Source organism: Micromys minutus (genome assembly GCF_963924665.1).
Source record: "Micromys minutus genome assembly, chromosome: 18".
Lineage (NCBI taxonomy): Eukaryota > Metazoa > Chordata > Mammalia > Rodentia > Muridae > Micromys > Micromys minutus.
In genome coordinates this window covers 24,246,474-24,266,537 of record NC_137953.1, presented here as the reverse complement: position 1 = coordinate 24,266,537, position 20,064 = coordinate 24,246,474, and the positions used below count along the sequence as shown (strand labels likewise).

General features: G+C 36.4%; 1 protein-coding gene across 1 annotated transcript; it reads left to right on the top strand.

Annotated features, from left to right (window-relative positions):
• Window positions 1-6,459: 6,459 nt before the first annotated feature.
• LOC308432225 (vomeronasal type-1 receptor 90-like) lies at window positions 6,460-7,371 on the top strand (the record flags this gene model as incomplete). Its single annotated transcript, XM_080931995.1, has 1 exon — window positions 6,460-7,371. One exon carries the CDS (start codon window positions 6,460-6,462, stop codon window positions 7,369-7,371), a length of 912 nt encoding a protein of 303 aa, XP_080788121.1.
• Between the last annotated feature and the right edge of the window lie 12,693 nt (window positions 7,372-20,064).

The window sequence follows — 20,064 nt, the reverse complement described above, 5'->3', positions numbered from 1 at the left end:
AGTAGGGTGTTGAAGTCCCCCACTATTATTGTGGGTGGTGCAATGTATGTTTTGAGCTTTAGTAGGGTTTTTTTTATGAATATGGGTGCTCTTGTATTTGAAGCATGTATGTTACGGATTGAGAATTCATCCTGATAAATTTTCCCTGTAATGAGTAAAAAGTGTCCTTCCTTATCTTTTTTGATATTTTTTGGTTGATAATCTACTTTATTTCATATTAGAATGGCCACTCCAGCTTGTTTCTAGGGGCTGTTTACTTGGAAGTATTTTTCCCCAGCCTTTTCCTCTGAGTTAGTGTCTGTTTTTGTCTCTGAGATGAATTTCCTGTACGCAGCAAAATGCTGGATTCTGTTTATGTATCCAGTTCTATAGTATATGTCTCTTTATTGGTGAATTGAGTTCATTAATGTTAACAGATATTAAAGAATAGTGGTTGCTGTTTCTGTGTGTCTTTCTTCTTCGGGCTTTCTTGCTCAGTTTTTTTCTTGTTTTTTCTAGAATGTAGTTTCCCTCCTTGTGTTGGGTTTTCCATCTATTATTCTTTGTAGGGCTGGAGTTTTGGTCAGATATTTTGTAAATTAATTTTGTCTCGGAATATCTTGTTTTCTCCATCTATGATGATTAAGAATTTTGATGGGTATTGTAGCCTGAGCTGACATTTGTGTTCTCTTAGAGTCTGTATGATGTCTGTCCAAGATCTTCTAGCTTTCATAGTCTCTGTTGAGAATTCAGGTGTAATTCTGATTGGTCTGCCTTTATATGTTACATGACCTTCCCCTTACTGCTTTTAGTATTTTCCTTGTTTTGAACACTTGGGGTTTTGACTATTATGTGTTAGGAGGAATTAATTTTCTGTTCCAATTTATTTGGAGTTTGGTAGGCTTCTTTCATGCTCATGGTCATTTCATTCTTAAGGGTAGGGAAGTTTTCTTCTATGATTTTGTTAATGATATTAATGGTGCCTCTTAATTGATATTCTTCACCCTCTTTTATTCCTATAATCCTTAGGTTTGGTCTTCTCATTGTGTCCTGGATCGCCTAGACATTTTGAGTTAGGAGCTTTTTGGTTTTTTCATCTTCTCTGATTGTTTTGTCTATGTTTACAATGTTGCCTTCTGCTCCTGAGATTGTGTTTTCCATCTCTTGTAGTATGTTGGAGATGCTTTCATCTGTGATTCCTGATTTCTTTTTTAGGTTTTCCATATTCTGGGTTGTCTCTTTTTGTGTTTTCTTTATTGTTTCTATTTCAATTATCAATCCCTGGATCTCTTTGGTTGTGTTTTCCTATAGTTCTTTGAGTGTTTTTTGTTTATTCTTTAAAGGCTTCTATTTGTTTATGTGTGTCCTCCTGTGATTTTTTTTAAAGGGACGTTATTCATGCTGTTCTGGAAGATCTCCAAAACCATCTTTTTTTTTTTTTTTTTTTTTTTTAATTTAAGCATGGTAATGGTTCATTTTTTTCCTTTTTTTAAAAAAACTTTATTTAAAAAATATAGGTAAAAGAAAAAAATTTAAACATTTTTGCACAAATGTAAACAAATAAAATTGTGTCAGTGCTTGGCTTTTTTTTTTTCTTTTTTTTAAGGTATGACACTCTGCATTAAGGTCTTACTAGTTACAATGAGCAAAAAGTACATGTAAAACAGGATATAACCCGGAATTAGTCAATGTTTTCTTGGTGTGTAAGGATTGAGAATAATGTTTCCTTTCTTTTTTTTTTTGTGTGTTTCTTTTGTTTTCTTTTATTCTTGAACTTCACAGTCTGTGAGTTGTTTCAGGAGCAGTCCGATCCTCTGGGGTTAGTATCCCACTATCAGTGACTGCATATTATGTCTGTTCTTTTGTGACTGGGTTATCTCACTCAGGATGATATTCCCTAGATGCAACCATTTTCTTAAGAATTTGGTTAAGTCATTGTTTCTGATAGCTGAGTAGTACTCCATTGTGTAAATGTACCACAATTTTTGTATTTATTCATCTACTGAAGGACATCTGTGTTCTTTCCAGCTTCTGTCCATTATAAATAGAGCAGCTATGTACATTGTGGTGCATGTAACTTTGTTGTATATTGGAGTGTCTCTGGGGTATATGCCCAGAAGTGGAATAGCTGGGTCTTCAGGTAGTATTAGGTCCAATTTTCTGAGGTATCGCCAGACTGATTTCCAGAGTGGTTGTATTAGTTTGCAACCCCACCAACAGTGGAGAAGTGTTTCTCTTTCTTTGCAAGCTCACCAGCATCTGCTGTCATCTGAGATTTGGTTCTTGGCCAATCTAACTAGTGTGAGGTGGAATCTCAGGATTGTTTTGATTTACATTTCCCTGATGGCTAAGGATGTCGAACACTTCCTCAGATATTTTTCAGCCATTAGATATTCCCCAATTGAGAACGTTTTGTTTAGCTCTGTACCCCATTTTTAATAGGGTTGTTTGATTCTCTAGTGTCTAGCTTTTTGAGTTCTTTGTATACCTTGGATATTAGGCCTCTATCTGATGTGGGGTTGGTAAAGATCTTTTTCCCATTCTGTTGTCTGCCATTTTGTTTTCCTGAAAATGTCCTTAGCTTTACAAAAACTTTGCAATTTCATTAAGTCCCATTTGTTAATCTTTGACCTTAGAGCTTGAGCCATTGGTGTTTTGTTCAGAAAATTTTCTTCTGTGCCTATGTGTTCCAAGGTTTTCCCTACTTTCTCATCTAATAGTTTCAGTATATCTGGTTTAATGTGGAGATCTTTGATCCACTTACACTTGAGCTTTGTACAAGGAGATAAGAAAGGGTCTATTTTCGTTCTTTTGCATGCTGAGTGCCAGTTGGACCAGCACCATTTGTTGAATAGGCTGTCCTTTTTTCATTGAATGTATACGGCTCCTTTGTCAAAAATCAGGTGACCATATATGTGAGGGCTCATTTTTGGATCTTCTATTCTATTCCATTGATCCACATGCCTTTTTCTGTACCAGTACCATGCAGTTTTCAGCACAATTGCCTTGTAATATAGCTTGAGGTCAGGGATAGTGATTCCCGCAGATGTTTTTTTGTTGTTGAGGATGGATTTCGCTATTCTAGGTCTTTTGTTATTCCATATGAAATTGCACATTGATCTTTCCAATTCCATGAAGAACTGGGTTGGAATTTTGATGGGGATTGCATTGAATCTGTAGATTGCTTTTGGTAGGATGGCCATTTTTAAGATGTTGATTTTTCTAATCCATGAGCATGGGAGATCTTTCCATTTTCTGAGATCCTCCTCAATTTCTTTCTTTAGAGGTTTGAAGTTCTTGTCATACAGGTCCTTAACTTGCTTAGTTAGAGTCACACCAAGGTATTTCATAGTTTTTGTAGCTCTTGTTAGGGTGTTCTGGTAGCTCAGCCCTGTGCCTAAAGATCCTGAGTACTACTTGCAGGGACCTGGCTCTTTCTCTAGGCCACTATGGACCCTTTTCCCAATAGAACATTACTTTTTGCTCTCTGAGGACTCCCAATTCATTCTCTCTGGGCCTATGAATCAGACTCCTCTCTAGTCTAGGTGTAAGAGGGTCTGTAGAGTTGAACTTCAAGAACTGCCTTTCCCTGGGCAAACCCTGGCTTCCACTGACAAGGGCCGGTGCCTTACTGTGGGCCTGTGTGTCTTGACTTTGAATTCAGGGCTTTTTGAGTGGATCCTGATTCTCTATGCCAGAGGTTCAACTCTCCTGAACCGGAAGGCACAAGAGGCTCCACCTAGCCCTCTCTGAGTTTTGGTTACTCACAGTGCAGTATCACCAGGCCTGTTTTTCTGGATCTCTGATGTTCCAGGTGCCAAAGGGCTCAGAGCGTTTGGTCTGTTCCCACAGACTTTCCAGGCAGAATTCGGGTCTGTATGTCAGAGCTCTGGCTCCACTTATCTGGAGGGCTACATTCCCCATGTGCTCCGCCTAACCCTCTCTGCACTTGTTTATTCACAGTGCAGTCTCACTAGGCCTGTGCCCCTGGATCTCTGCTGTTCCAGTTGCCCATTTTCTTTTCTTCATTGGTGTTATTTTGCTCAGTCAGGTGGTTGGCTGCAAGCATCTGCATCTCTACTGATTAGGCTCTGGCATAAACTCATTAGACAGTTATCTCAGGCTCCTGTCAAAACTGTGAAGCATCTGTACATCAAAGGACCCTGTAAATATAACAAAAGGGCAGTCTGCAGATTTGGAAATGATCTACATATGACAGAAAGCAAATTCAAAAATATACAAGAAACTTTAGAAGTTAGACATCAAGAACCCACCAACAATAATCTAAATAAAAAATGGAGAATTGAGATACAGAGAATTCTCAACTATAGCTGACAAGCAGGTAAGGAAATATGCAAAGTCCTTAGTTGTCTGGGAAATGAAAATTAAATAACTCTCAAGTACCATTCTTTGTTTAAATTATTTTCTATTTACATTCTAGTTGTTGCCCCTCTCACTCTTCCTTCCTAATGTTCTTCATTCTATTCCTCTTCCCCCTTGCCTCCAAGAGTGTGTTCTCCCCTAACAGACCTCCCTCTTCTCTGGCCTTAAGGCTCTGAAGAATTCAGCCCATCTTCTATGAGGCCAGATGAAGGAGCTTTCTGCTCAAAGTCTGGGATATGTTCCTGATTAGTGGCTCTGTCTCTGGGAACTCCTTGGGTTTTGGGTTAGTTGAAACTGCTGTTCTTTTTCTTTTTTAAAATCAGGTCACACTCTCTTTTTCAGCTTTTTTGACTCTTCCCCTAATTAAACCAAAGAGGTCCCCGACTTCATTCCAGAGGGTATATATAAGTATCTGCTTCTCTCAGCTGCTGTCAGGTTCTCTATGAGAACAGCCACATAGGCTCCTGTCTGTAAGCTCATGATAGCATAGAAGTGTCAGACCTTGGTTCCTGCACACCCCCAAAAGATATTCTGAATTTGGGCCAGTAATTGGACCTCGTTTCTTTCAGTCTCTTCTCTGTTTTTATACCTGCAGTTCTTTTATATTTGTTTGTTTGTTTGTTTGTTTGTTTGTTTTTTATTTATTTTATTGGTTATTTCATTTATTTGTATCACTTTCCCATTTCCCCTCTTCCATGTTTTTATGCAGGTGCTTCCACTTCTACCTTGTTAGGATCTATAACAGGACATGCCAATAACTAGCAGGTGATCATCCTGAGATGGCATGCATCAGATTCTTAAATAATCTGTGACTGGTTTGCCCTCATTCAGCAAGGATGTAAGTGATTAATTTTAGGAAAGATTCCTGCTATTAATATGCTTTTCGTGTTATTATTAAACATATGTAATAATACCTCTTTGGAGCAGATCTCTTTTGATCTATGAAGATGTCTTGTAGTGATATTATATAGACAAATAAATGACTTCTTAAGTCTTAATGATGATCCTATAAGAATTCCTAAAATTATATCAGAGTTTCTTAAGTTCTTTTATAGTGGTACTACTATTAGGTCCCTTTGAGATAGTCAAATCTGCAATGAGAATTCTGCAGTCTTCCAGGTGTCACCAGTTAATTGGTCTTAGATAGAAACCAGACTTTCTCTTACTTAGAGCACAATAGGCTATAAAACAATTCACCTTGGCTTTCTGGGGAGATCCTCAGTTCCCCTGCCAGAGGTCTCACCCCACTGTGGGTAGTAGGGGCAAGTCTTCTGAGAGCTCTGCCAAGCCCTCTCCTTTCTCTGGTCACACACAGTGTCCACGGATCCCTGCTGCACCATGTGGCAAAGGGCCTGAGTGTTTGGTTCATGTCCATGGGCTCATGAGTCTTTATAACCATAATTAATGGCTGTGGGTTGTGGAAAGTACACTAATGGTTTCTAACTGTCTCAATGTCTTTAAATCATATTCTAGATTTCTTAGTAAAATGTGCATAAAAATAGAAGAATTGAGAAGGGTATTTTTCTAATTAAAATAGTGGGATTATTGGGGATTAGCACTGTGATTTCATTAGAATTATGACTCAAAAATAGTTGCAAAATAGAGCACAGTAAATTTATGAAATAGTAGACTGATTATCCTTGATTGTTATGTACATCTTTTGTAACCATTTTCCAGATAAACCTAAGTTTTGTTCAGTTGCACAAATGTGAATAATATTCTTAACTTCCAACTACTGTTTTAGATGTTAAATATAAAACAAGACATTTAAATTCAATAGGATTGCATTTCTCATGCATGAGACTGATGTGTAACACAGGTTTACAAATTGTAAGTTCTATGTATAAATACATCTATTATCTCTAAAATTCTACATATACATGAAATACATGGAAGACATACCAAAATGTAGGTTATGGTGTACAGTCTGGATCATCAAAAGTAAAGAAACAAGCTGTTCAACAACTAGTTTGAACAATAGAAAGATGATAATAGACATAATTTAGTCTATCACATGCTTAATGTATACTTTCTTATTTTTTCAGATATGTGAAATAAACTTCCACTATGCTGTTAAGATGAACACCCTCTTCACTTATGTCTTCATTCAAAAATGTCTTTTATTTTCAAGCTGGACTTGGAGTCCTTGCTAATATGTCTCTTCTTTCTTTTTATACTTTCATAATTCTAGGTCACAGACCTAAACACACAGATATAATCTCCTGTCAACTGGCTTTAGTTCACATAATAATGGTCCTTATTGGAGGGGATATTTTGCTTGCAGACTTATTTGAGTTACTAAACATTAAAAATCAATTCATGTGTAAGACAATTTTTTATATTAGCAGGGTGATGAGAGGTCTCTCCATCTGCCTTACCTGCCTCCTGAGTGTGGTCCAGGCTGTTGCTATCAGTCCCAGTACCTTTTTGTTGGCAAAATTTAAGGGAAAACTAAAAAAATACATGGTATATGTTTTCTTATGCATTTGGTTTTTCAATTTGTCCTTTAGTACTAACCGAGTCTTTTATGTTGGTGGTTCTACCAATGAGAGTGAGACCAACCAGATGCAAGTCACTAAATCCTGCTCACTCTTACCCATGAACATCATTATCAGGGGATTGATTTTCACAATATCAACCACCAGAGATGTGATTCTTGTAGGAACCATGCTATCCACAAGTATACACATGGTGATTACTTTGTTTAGGCATCATAGGCAATGCAAGTATCTTTATAGCATCAGTCACCTGAGATATTCCCCAGAGAAAAGGGCCACACAAACAATCTTGGTGCTAGTGTCTTTCTTTGTCATCATGTACTGGGTGGACTTCATTATCTCATTCACCTCAGACATGTTATGGATGTATGACCCAGTCATCCTGACTTTTCAGAGATTTGTGATGAATGCCTATCCCACAGTTACTCCTTTGGTACAAATTAGTTCTGATAACAGAATAATAATTATGCTAAAAAGGTTGAAGTCAAAGTGCCACCAGAAATTTTTTTAAAAAGATTTTTCTTTTCTTTATAATGTATTAATTTAATTTTCATTTATACCTGTGAGTGTTGTGCCAGCGTGTATACATGTGTGCATTCCTGGTGTCCACAGAGGTGAGAAAATATCATGGGATTCCCTGGACCTGGTTATACAGCTCCTTATAAAGAATTATCCTGAACAGCGGCACTTATTATTTTAATTTTTATTGGTTATTTCATTTACTTACATTTTAAATGTTATCCTCTTTCCCATTTCCCTCCTCCCTTTACCCCCCCTTCTATGAGGATGTTACCCCTCCCACTCACACACTCCCTCCTCACCACCCTGGCATTCACCTACACTGAGTAATGGAGCCTTCACAAGACCAAGGTCTTCTCCTCCTATTGATGCCCTATTAGGCTATCCTCTGCTACATATGCAACTGGAACCATGGCTCCCTCCATGTGTACTCTTGGTTTGTGATTTAGTTCCTGGGAGCTCTGGGGGGTTTGGTTGATTGGTATTGTTTTTCCTATGAGGTTGCAAAACCTTTCAGCTCCCTCAGTTCTTTCTCTAACTCCACCATTGGGGTCTCCATGGTCAGTCTGATAGTTAGCTGAAAGCATCCTCATCTGTGTTGGTAAGGCTCTGACAGACTCTCTCAGGAGACATCCATATCAGACTCCTATCAACAAGCACCTCTTGTCATCAGCAATAGTGACTGGGTTTGTTGGCTGCATATGGGATGGATCCCCAGGAGGGGCAGTCTATGAATTGTATTCCCTTCAGTATCTGCTCCACTATTTGCCCCTGTATTTTCTTTAGACAGGTTCAATTCTGGGTTAAAAGTTTGAGAAGGGTGGGTGGCCCTATTCCCCAATGGAGGGCCTTGCCTCACCTCTGGTTATGGTCTCTGTATGCTCTCCCTCCCCTTTTTTGTGCATTTCAGTTAATCTCATCACTCTTGGGTCCTGGGAGCCTCTTGCTTTCCTGGAATCTGGGACTGGCTGGTGGCTACCTCTAGTTCCCCAACCCCTGTTGATACACACCTCTGTAAAAATTCCTAATTCGCTGTATAAAATCCCCATGTCCTCTCATTCCTGATCCTGCCCCACTTTTTCCATTCCCTTTGCTCTCTTTCTCCCAAGTGTCTTCTACTCTCTACATCTTATGAGTATTTTGTTTCCCTTCTAAGAAGAACTGAAGCATCCACATTTTGGTCTTTCTTATTCTGAAGCTTTATATGTTCTGTCAATTATATTTTGGGTATTCTGAGCTTTTGTGCTAATATCTATATAGAACTTGTCTTTTTGTACCTAAAATATTTCTTCCAGATAATAGCAAGGCTTATCTACATTTCCACCAATGAAAATGTACTTATATGTAATAATTTATATGGCATAAACTATCATATTATTTATGTACAATATTTCTGTGCAAATATACCAATTGTTTGCAATCTCAAACAAAAAATTGAGGTTATAATTTGAATTACGTGATTATATTTTGAATCTTTGTGAGTAACTAAAACATTCTATCATAAGTGTTTGTACCAATCTAACATTTGACCTAAAATGAACAGGTGTTCCCTTTTCTCCACATCTTAACCCGTTACCTTTTGAAATTTTGATAAAATTATTCTAGTATATGGGAGGTCACATCCCATATTGTTTTGGTTTGTCTTTCCCCAATAATAAGAAATACTGCAGATGTTTTCACTCATTTGTTGGCAATTTGTATTGCTAGAAAATTCCCTGTTCAAATTGCATTTTTCAAACTGAGTTATTTATGTATTTGTTGAATTGTATGAGTTCTTTGTGTACTTCATTGGCCCATTTGTTAATCTTCGTCTTGATTTCTTACTTAGTTTTTATTATATTTTATATAATAAACCTCTGTCAGATGTATAGCTGTCCAAAATTTTTCTCCCATTCTGTGAACTGTCTTTTCTCTATACTCACTGCTTACTTTGCTGAGCAGAAGCTTTGTAATTTCATGAGGTCCAGTTTTTATTTGTTGGCCTTATTTCATCACTACCTAGAGTCTGACTCCAGAAAGTCCTTTCCTATATCTATATGTAGAAGTTTGTACCTTACCTTTTCCTTTAATATTTTTAGGGATTCAGGTCTTATTTTAATATCTTTAGGAAATTAATTTTTGTTCAGAGTGAGAGATTGGCTGTGGATTAATTATTTTTCATGTAAACATAAAGTTTTCTTGCACTATTTGGTGAAGAGTCTGATTCTCCTCCAGTGTATTTGTTGGCATCTTTCTTAAAGATCAGTGGCTGTACATGACTTTGTGTCAGTGTCTTCTGTTCTATTCCATTATTCCATGTGTCAGATATGATGCCAGTACTTTGCTCTTTTTTCTACTGTGGATCTGTAATAACATTTGAATGAATTAATGGGATACCTAATATGTTTTTAAATGCTCAGTGTGTTTAAAATACATAACTACTTTTCCCTCAAAACTATAAGTCTCTATATACTTTCAAAAAATTGAAGTCAAACTAAGTCTTTTGTAAATTAAGCCACATGTCAATTATACCAAATATCGATGACAATGGATATTCCAATATGTAATGATTTAATATCACAAATAGAAGTACTTCTAAAATGGTTGCTACAACCTCACAGCACAGTTGCAAGCTCTAGAACAAAAGGAAGAAGATACACCCAAGACAAGAAGACGGCAAGAAATAATCAAACATAGGGCAGAAATGACTAAATAAAACTAAAAGAACAATTGAAAAAATCAACAAAACCAAAAGCTGGTTTTTGAGAATATCAACAAGATCGATAAACCCTTAGCCAGACTAACTAGATGGTAAAGAGAGTATCAAAATTAACAAAATCAGAAAGGAAAGTGGAGAAATAACAACTGAAACTGAGGAAATTAAAGAAATATTCAGATCCTACTACAAAAGCATATACTCAACAAGACTGGAAAATCTGGAGGAAATGGATGAATTCCTAGACAGATACAAGATACTAAAGTTAAACCAGGACCAGGTAAACCATTTAGATAATCTCATAACAACTAAAGAAATAGAAGCAGTCATCAAAAGTCTCCCAAACAAAAAAGCCCAGGTTCAGATGGGATCAGTGCAGAATTTTATCAGATATTTATTGACAACATAATACCAATACTTTCCAAACTATTCCACAAAAAAGAATCAGATGGAGTAATACCTAACTCATTTTTTGAGGCTACAATAACCCTTGTTCCTAAACTGCACAAAGACCCTAAAAGGAAAGAGAACTTTAGAACAATTTCACTTATGAACATTGATGAAAAAATATTCAACAAAATCCTTGCAAACCCAATCCAAGAACACATCAAAATGATAATTCACCAGGATCAAGGAGGCTTCATCCCTGGGATGCGGTGATGGTTTAATATACAGAAATCCACCAATGTAATCCACCATATAAACAAACTCAAAAAAAAAAAAAAAAAAAGAAACCACATGGTCATCTCAGTAGATGCTGAGAAGGCATTTGACAAAATTCAACACACCATCATGTTAAAAGTCTTGGAAAGAACAGGAATCCAAGGCCCATACCTAAACATAATAAAAGCAATATACAGCAAACCAACAGCCAACATTTAACTTAACAGTGGGAAACTGGAAGCACTCCCACTAAAATAAGGGACTCGACAAGGCTGCCCACTCTCCCCCTACCTATTCAACATAACACTGGAAGTTCTGGCTCAAGCAAATAGACAGCAACAGGAAATCAAAGGATACAATTTGGAAAGGAAGAAGTAAAAACACCATTATTTCCAGATGACATGATAGTATACTTAAGTGACCCCACAAATTCCATCAGAGAACACCTTCAACTGATAAACAAGTTCAGAAAAGTGGCTGGATACAAAATTAACTCAAACAAATCAGTAGCCTTCCTCTACTCAAAGGACAAACATGTGGAGAAAGAAATTAGGGAAAAGATACCTTTCACAATAATCACAAAAATTATGAAATACATTGGTGTGACTCTAACTAAGCAAGGGAAGGACCTATATAACAAGAACTTCAAACCTCTAAAGAAGAAAATTGAGGAAGATCTCAGAAAATGGAAAGAGTTAGGTAGTATGCCATCTGATTCTATTTTGTGGAATAGTTTGGAAAGTTTGGTACTATGTTGTCAATAAATGTCTGATAAAATTCTGCACTGAACCCATCTGAACCTGGTGTTTTTTTTGGTTGGGAGGCTTTTGATGACTGCTTCTATTACTTTAGGTTTTTGGGGGATTATTTACATGGTTTACCTGGTCCTGCTTTAACTTAATATCTTGTAACTGTTTATGAATTCATCCATTTCCTCCGTATTTTCCAGCTATGTTGAGTATAGTCTTTTGTAATAGGATCTGATGATTTCTGAAATTTTTTCAGTTTCAGGCGTTATTTCTCCACCTTTTTTCTGATTTTTTAAATTTGGATACTCTTTTTTTGCCCTCTAGTTAGTCTGGCTAAGGGTTTATCAATCTTGTTAATTTTCTCAAAGAACCAGCTCTTGGTTTTCTTGACTCTTTCGATGGTTCATTTAGTTTTGTTTGGACAATTTCTGCCCTAAGTTTGATTATTCTTATTGTCTACTCCTCTTGGGTGTATTTGCTTCCTTTTGTTCTAGACCTTTCAATTGTCCTCTCAGGTTACTAGTGTATGCTCTCTCCAGTTTCTTTTTGGAAGAACTTAGAGCTATGAGTTTTCCTCTCAGTACTGCTTTCATTGCATCCCATAAGTTTGGGTATGTCGTGTTTTCATTTTTATTGAGTGCTAGAAAATTCTTTATTTCTTTTTTGATCCTGCTATCATTTAATTGAGCATTGTTTATTTTCCATGTGTATATGTACTTTTTTGTTGTCTTCGTTGTTATTAAGGACCAGCCTTAGACCATGGTGATCTGAACAAAATGCATGGGAGTATTTCAATCTTCTTATATTGATTGGGGCTCATTTTGTGTCCAATTATGTGGTCAATTTTTGAGAACGTGCTGTGAGGTGCCTAGAAGAAGGTATAATCTCTGTTTTATGATATGTTCTGTAGATATCTATTAATTCCATTTCGTTTATAGTCTGCATAAGTTTTCCAGTGTCCTTATTCAGTTTCTGTTTCCATAATCTGTTTATTGGTGAGCGGGGGTATTAAAGTCCCCCACTATTATTGTGTTTGGTGAAATATGTTTTTTGACCTTTAGTAGGGTTTCTTTAATGGATATGGGTGCTTTTGTATTTGGAGCATATATGTTAAGGATTGAGAGTTCCTCTTGATAGATTTCCCCCATGATGAGTAAAAACTGTCCTTCCTTATGTTTTCTGATAACTTTTGGTTAAAAATCTACTTTATTTGATATTAGAATGGCTATTCCAGCTTGCTTCTTGGGGCCGTTTGCTTGGAAGATTTTTCCCAACCTTTCACTCTGAGATAGTGTCTGTCTTTGTCTCTGAGATGAGTTTCCTGTATGCAGCAAAATGCTGGATTTTGTTTATGTATCCAGTCTGATAGCCTATACCTTTTTATTGGGGAGTTGAGTCCACTTATGTTAATAGATATCAAGGAATAGTGGTTGCTGTTTCCTGCTATTATTGCTTTAGTAGGTTGAGTTGTGCCTGTATCCTTCTCTCCTTTTGGTTTTCTTGCTTAGGAGTTTTCTTGTTTTTACTAGGATGTAGTTCATCTCATTGTATTGGGTTTTCCACATATAATTCATTATAGTGGTGTGTTTGTGGTCAGATATTGTGTAAATTTTGTTTTGTCTTGGAATATCTTCACCTCTCCATCTATGATGATTGATAGTTTTGCTGGGTATAGCAGCTTGCGCCGGCACTTGTGCTCTCTTAGTGTTTGCATGATGTCTGTCTATGCTCTTCTAGCTTTCATAGTCTCTGTTGAGAAATCTGTTGCCATTCTGAATGTTCTGCCTTTATATGTTACATGACTTTTTTCCCTCACTGCTTTTATATTCTTTCTTTGCTTTGCGCACTTGGTGTTATGACTATTATGTGTCGAGAGATATTTCTTTTCTGGTCCAACCTATTTGGAGCTCTGTAGGCTTCTTTTATGCTCGTGTTCATCTCATTCTTAAGGGTTGGGAAGTTTTCTTCTATGATTTTGTTGAAGATATTTACTGTGCCTCTTAGTTGATATTCTTCGCCCTCTTCTATTCCTATTATCCTTAAGTTTGGTCTTCTCATTGTGTCCTGGATCTCCTGGACATTTTGTGTTAGGAGCCTTTTGGTTTTTGCATTGTCTTTGTCTGTTTTGTCTATGTTTTCAAAGTTATCTTTAGCCCCCAAGATTCTCTCTTCCATCTCTTGTAGTCTGTTGGAAATGCTTGCATGTGTGACTCCTAATTTCTTTTTTAGTATTTCCACCTTTAGGGTTGTTTCTTTTAATATTTTCTTTATTGTGTCCATTTCTGTTTAATTTTCTTCTTCCTTTCCTTCATCTTTTTGGTTCTGTTTTCTTCTAGTTCTTTGAGTTTTTTGACTGTTTTTCTTGTTTCTTCTGTAAAAGCTTCTAATTCTTTATGCTTTTCCTTCTGTTCTTGTTTAAGGATCTCTATCATCATCTTGAGGTATGATTTCGGGTCTGAGTCTTCTTTTTCTGGATTGTGTGGCATTCCACTGTTTGCTGTGATCAGAGAGCTGGGTTCTAGTGTTGCCAGGTTGTCTTGGTTTTCCTGGGGTACATTCTTTCACTTTCCTCTTGCCATCTGTTGTCAGTGATTTGTTCTCGCCTTTCCCTTGTACCTGGCCTATGTCCCTGGATCTCCGCTGGTCCTGGTGTAGGATGGTCTGAGTACCTCTTCTACACCCAATAGCCACCAGCTGGGAACAGACGGTTCAATGCTGGGTTTCTGGACCCTCAATTAAGCAAGGTAGGGGTGCCCTTTCTGTGTGCCTTCACTAGAAATCTCTCTATCCCCTGGATAGTCATAACCCCTTCTCAACAGTCCTGTGTCTCTGGATCTCCGCTTTTCCTGCTGTCAGATGGTCTGAGCCCTGTTCTGCACCCAAAAGCCACTGGGTGGGAACAGAGGGTCCAATGCTTGGTTTCTGGTTCCCGGATCAGGCAGGGCAAGGGCACACTTTCTGTGCATGCTTGGCAGAAATCTCTCTCTCCACTTACATTTTTGATGTTGTTAATTTTGATACCCTCTTTGTGCCCTCTAGTTAGTCTTTCTAAGTGTTTTTCAATATTGATGATTTTCTCAAAGAACCAGCTTCTATTTTTCTTGATTCTTTGTATAGTTATCTTTGTTTCTACCTAGTTGATTTCAGTTCTGAATTTTATTATTGCCTGCCATCATCTTTTCTTGGTGTATCTGCTTCTTTTGTTGTAGTACTTTCAGGTATCCTGTCAAGTTGAAAGTGTATGCTCTGTTCAATTTTTTGGAGGCACTGAGAGCTATGAGTGCACTTTTTTAATACTACTTTTATTGTATCCAGTAAGTTTAGGAATGTTGTTCAATTGTATAAACTTTTAAATTTCTTTCTTTATTTCTTATTTAACCAAGATATCACCGAGTAGAGCATTGTTCAGCATCCATGTGTGTGTGTGGGCTTTTTGTTGTTTTTGAAAACCAGCCTTAGTCCATGATAGGATATGATGGAATATTTTGATCTTCTTGTATCTGTTGATGCTTTTCTTTGAATAACTATATGGTCAATTTTGCAGAAGGTACTGTGGTGCTGAGAAGAAAGTATATTTTTTTGTTTTAGGATGCAATGTTCTATATATGTCTGTTAAATCCATGTGGTTCATAACTTGTTAGTTTCTCTGTGTCTCTCTTCAGTTTTTTATTCCATAATCTGTTCATTGATTAGAGTAAGGTGTTGAAGTCTCCAACTCCTATTGTGTGTGGTGCAATATAAGTTATTTTGTATATGGTGTCCCATATACAAAATAGATTCTAAGCATGCATTCTGTCAGTTGAATTACTCCCCAGTTGCAACCCACAGTTTTCCCTGATAATACAACTATTTTACTTCACTTCTGTATGTTGTTGTAAGAAAGGATACTTTTCCTAAATGTGTTTGGAGGAGGGAATATTTTCTTAACTTTATAATGAGCCGCTAATTTCTAGGTGACATACTGAATCCATTTATGAGTAAGTATATTGTGGACCATGAAAGTTTTAGAAGTAGGAAGAATAACTTGGGAAAAATAGAATGCTTTTCTAGTTCTTTTAAATGAGATATTATTATGTTGCTGTTACTTTTTTTTCTTCCTAAGGATTGGGGTCAATTAATTCACACAGACAAATATTGCCTGGAGAAGATAGCTGACACATGGGACAGCTGTAACTCAGTTGTCCCTACTCTACTGTTATCTTAAAATTAGAAAAGTTCACTTTTCTATTTGATGGCACCACTTTGTAACAACCTGAAGATCACAACTGCCTTCTTTAGATGACATGATAACTGTGAGTCTAGAGGGAGATGAGCTGATGGCATTTCTTCCTTATAACTACTTCTTAGGCCTCAGTCTACAAGGATGTTTGTTAAAGGCCAAGCCTGGTGAGTATTTCCTTTTCTCTTAATTTAATGAGACCTTTAATTGGTAGAATGATAGCACAGATTCTGTAAGAAATGAGAAGAGAATTCTCTGCTTACAATATTACTTTTCAGCCACACTTTACAATAAGCATTCAGTAGATGCTTGTAGAATGAAGTATTAGTTGTAATCATTTATAATAGAACATATATTTCGTTTAATGCGACATATGATAATATATATGACAATTGAAAGATGTGATTAGAAATAGGACAGCAGCCTAACAGAATGATGGAGGGATAGAGTGGAAGGAAAGAATAGGCTATAGTTCATCAATGGTATTGCATATTGAATGAGCAAGCTATGAAACCCATCATTTTTACAAAAATATGCATGTAAAGGCTTGCTACAGATGCAATATTTTAATGAGCAAATCTGACAGAGGATTTTCCTGAGTGTGTATGCTAAGAATTTGAAGATCATAGATTTACCTAATATTACTGATTGTTTTAGTTTTCAGTTCCTGTAACAAAACAGTGAGATACCTTAGAAAGCGAAACCAAAGAACACACATTTCTTGGTGTGTAGGAGTACATTTAGAGTATTGTTACACTTAAATTGTACTCAGCATTTTCTCATTTTACTTCTTTTTTCAAGTTAACTGAATGTACATTGTTCATAGAATCAAACTTAGGCAGCCTCTTCTCCCATTGATGCCAGACAATGCTATCCTCTGTAACATATGCGATTGGAGCCAATGGGTCTCTAATGTGTGCTCATTTGGTTGCTGTTTTAGTCCATGGGAGTTCTGGATAGTTCGGCTGGTTGATAATGTTTTTCTTCCTTTGAGGTTGCAAACTCTTTCAGCTCCTTCAGTCCTTTCTCTGGCTCTTTCACTGGGGTCCTCATGTTCAGTCCAATGGTTAGCTGCAAGCATCCTCAACTGCATCTGTCTGACTCTGGCAGAGCCCCTGAGTAGGCATCCATATCTGGTTCATGCCAGTAAGCACTTCTTGGCATTAACAATAGTGCTTGAGTTTGGTGGCTATAGAAGGGGTAAATCCCCAGTTGAGACAGTATCTGAATGATCTTTTCTTCAATCCCTGATCTTTTGTTTGACCTTGCATTTCCTCCCATGAGTGTTTTGTTCTTTCTAAGAAGGACTGAAGCACCTACATTCTGGACTTTATTCTTTTTGAGCTTCCTAAGATCTGTGAACTGTTTCTTGGGTATTCAGAGCGCAGTATCTACTTATCAATGAATACATACCATTTTTATTCTCTTGTGACTGGGTTACCTCACTCAGGATGATAGTTTCTAGTTTCATCCATTTGGCTAGGACTTTCATAAAGCCATTGTTTCTAATAGCTGAATAGTACTCCATTGTTTTTCCAGTGTAGGGGGAATGCCAAAGCACTGATGTGGAGAGGATGATTGAGACAGGAAGCACCTTCATGCAAGCAAAGGGAGGGGGGTGATGGGAGCGCAGGGAAAGGGGATAACCCTTGAAATGTAAATACAGAGAATATCCAATAAAATAATTAAAAAATAAACCTAGGTATCAATATAAATAGTTACTGATTCAGAGTTTATCTGTAATTTTCTACTTTGTCAAGTTTGCATATACTTTGCATTTTTAGGAAAGTTTTAATTCATGGCCTAGGAAATCATCAAACTTTGTTAGCATTATATAATATTTTCCTTTTAATTTAAGAGATTTTTATTCTATTGCAAATATTTCTTAAAAAATTTTCTGTGCATATCAAAAGTATCTGGAAATCTTGCCTCATTTATCTATTAAATCAATGGGAATATATCTTTATAAAAATGTGAACTAAGTACATTTCAATAGACATTTGACTGTTTTAATTAAAATAAATTTAGTTCAAATATTTTAAGTTTTCTAAATTGATCTTTTTATCATTGTTATTGATACCGTATTGAGTAACCTCTTAGTTATTAGTGAGAAAAATATTTGCAACTCTGAAACACTATTTTATTATTTAGAGTCAAATCTCACAGTTTCCTTAAAAATGCAATTTTCATTGAAATATGTATTGCCAAAGAATGAAAATTAAATTAAGTTTAGGTGATGAATATCACAAGTCCATTTCTATTTTTGTGAAAAGTTTTCAATTAGCAAATAGCACTTTGGATAAACCTCATTGGCTATAATTTTGCCACTTCACAAAACTCTATTTTTATATTTGTTGAATATCATTTACTAATTTATATAAGATTAAAATAGAAAATTTAGTGTGTTTGCACATGCCCATGACTTCAGCACTTTCAGGTGTAAGGGTTTGATTGGAGTCAGTCTGAATTACAGGTTGCTATTTCCATCCCTCCATTTTCATCAACACACAAACACACTCCCAGTGAAATTTTTTATATTTCTCCCAAAATTTTACCATGGAACTTGTAATAAAGATCTGGGTAGGACTACTTCCAGAAATTCTCTGCAGTGACACCTATTTCTGTTGTCATTAGCTATTTCATAATTATTCTACAGAACTAGCTTGGATGGCTAAGATAGGTTTTCATTTCCTAAGATTTTTGAAGACTTATTTTAGTTGCTGACAGTGGACAGTTCATCAGCCAACACCATGTATCTTGTTAGCTGAAAGTAAGATACTTTATGTTCTTTGTGAGCAGGTGCAGCTTTTAGGTCATTACACACTAATGTGATAAAGCTTAAAATAAAATTGATACTTGTAATCTCTTATGTTTTTCTGTCCCATAGGTTACTAAAGGAGAAGAAAGGATCACCATAAATTCATAAACCAAGACTTCAAAAATCAAATACTGTGAGAATGAAGAGGTAGAGTGACATTTTTTGTAATATGTAGGACTAATAGAAAACAGCTCTCAGTCTGATTGCTAATTTCTTGAGATAGCTGTCTGTACACTGCTTCCTTTTTTTAGTCAGGGTCAATTTAATAGTTATGGTTACTCTATTTTTATGAATATTTATAGACATACTTTGGGTTTTTAGCACTTACAACTAAATATACAACTGCAATTACTGTGAATGCACTCAGCAGTACAATTGTTTTTCAAATCAAGCAAATGACTTTTCTCATTGGATGTATATGTTAACAACTCTGTAGTCATGGTAGCTACAGTTTTTTCTGGTTCAGTCACAGCTTCAGTGAACCCCAGAGAAAGATGCCACTTGATCAATTAGAAGATAAGTTATTTCCTGTATGGGACAAGCATTTACAAAGCAATGTATGTGAAGATAGACTTTGAAGAACATATCTTTGAGAGAAGCCACTTCAGATTACTCTTTTACTTTATATTATTATCTTCTCATATTAATTTTTTGCATTGCTATATTAATAAATAAAACTTCACAGTGTGATGCAGCTTCTTGCCACTTCCATGGACTCAGGCTCAATGGCAGAAGGATGTCAGTTGAAACAGACCCAAGACACATGCTGAGGCAAGACAGGTGGAGGATGCATGATGTTTGGAGGTTATGAATAAGACTTGAGTGAGAGTGATGGAGGCTGAGCCAGGCCTGCTTATAGAGCTAACTGTGAAATGCTTGTGAGTCTCATATCTTCTTTGATCCTCTCTTCTCTGAGAAAGGCACAGCTGAGAATTTCTCCTGGCATTCCTTCTGGGCCCTCCTGCTGACTTGTGCAAAGGCTGGGGCTCTGTTAGGTTGTGTCACCTCTGTTGTTACCATGACTCTACTGAACTGTACTGCTGTTTTTTCCTTGAAGTGTTCACAGTTGATACTGCTAATCTGTGACCTGAACTGCCGGCTACCAGACGTTTATTTCCACTTGCCTGACTCACTATCACATGAATCCTTTCTTTCCCACTACTTCTGGTGGGCAATGGGCTAAAAGAAAAGTTAAAGCACTTAAGTACTATCATTAAAAATAAAGATTGAAAAATAAAAGATATTTTGGTGATTAAAATAATGAGATAGTTGTGATTATTACTGTGACTTTATTAGTCTTATCAGTCACAACATATTCAAACATATTAAACATGGATAGTTGCAAAGAGCATAGTAAAATTGTGGAATATTATATAGATCTTGCCTGATCATTTGGATGCTTTTGTGAATTTTTTCTAGACCAACAAATTATTTGATTAGTTATATGGATGTGATTATTATTCTGTACTCATCACTATTTTAGGTGTTTATTATAAAATAAAATGAGACAATTTAAATCAATAGGATATATTTCTAAGGCA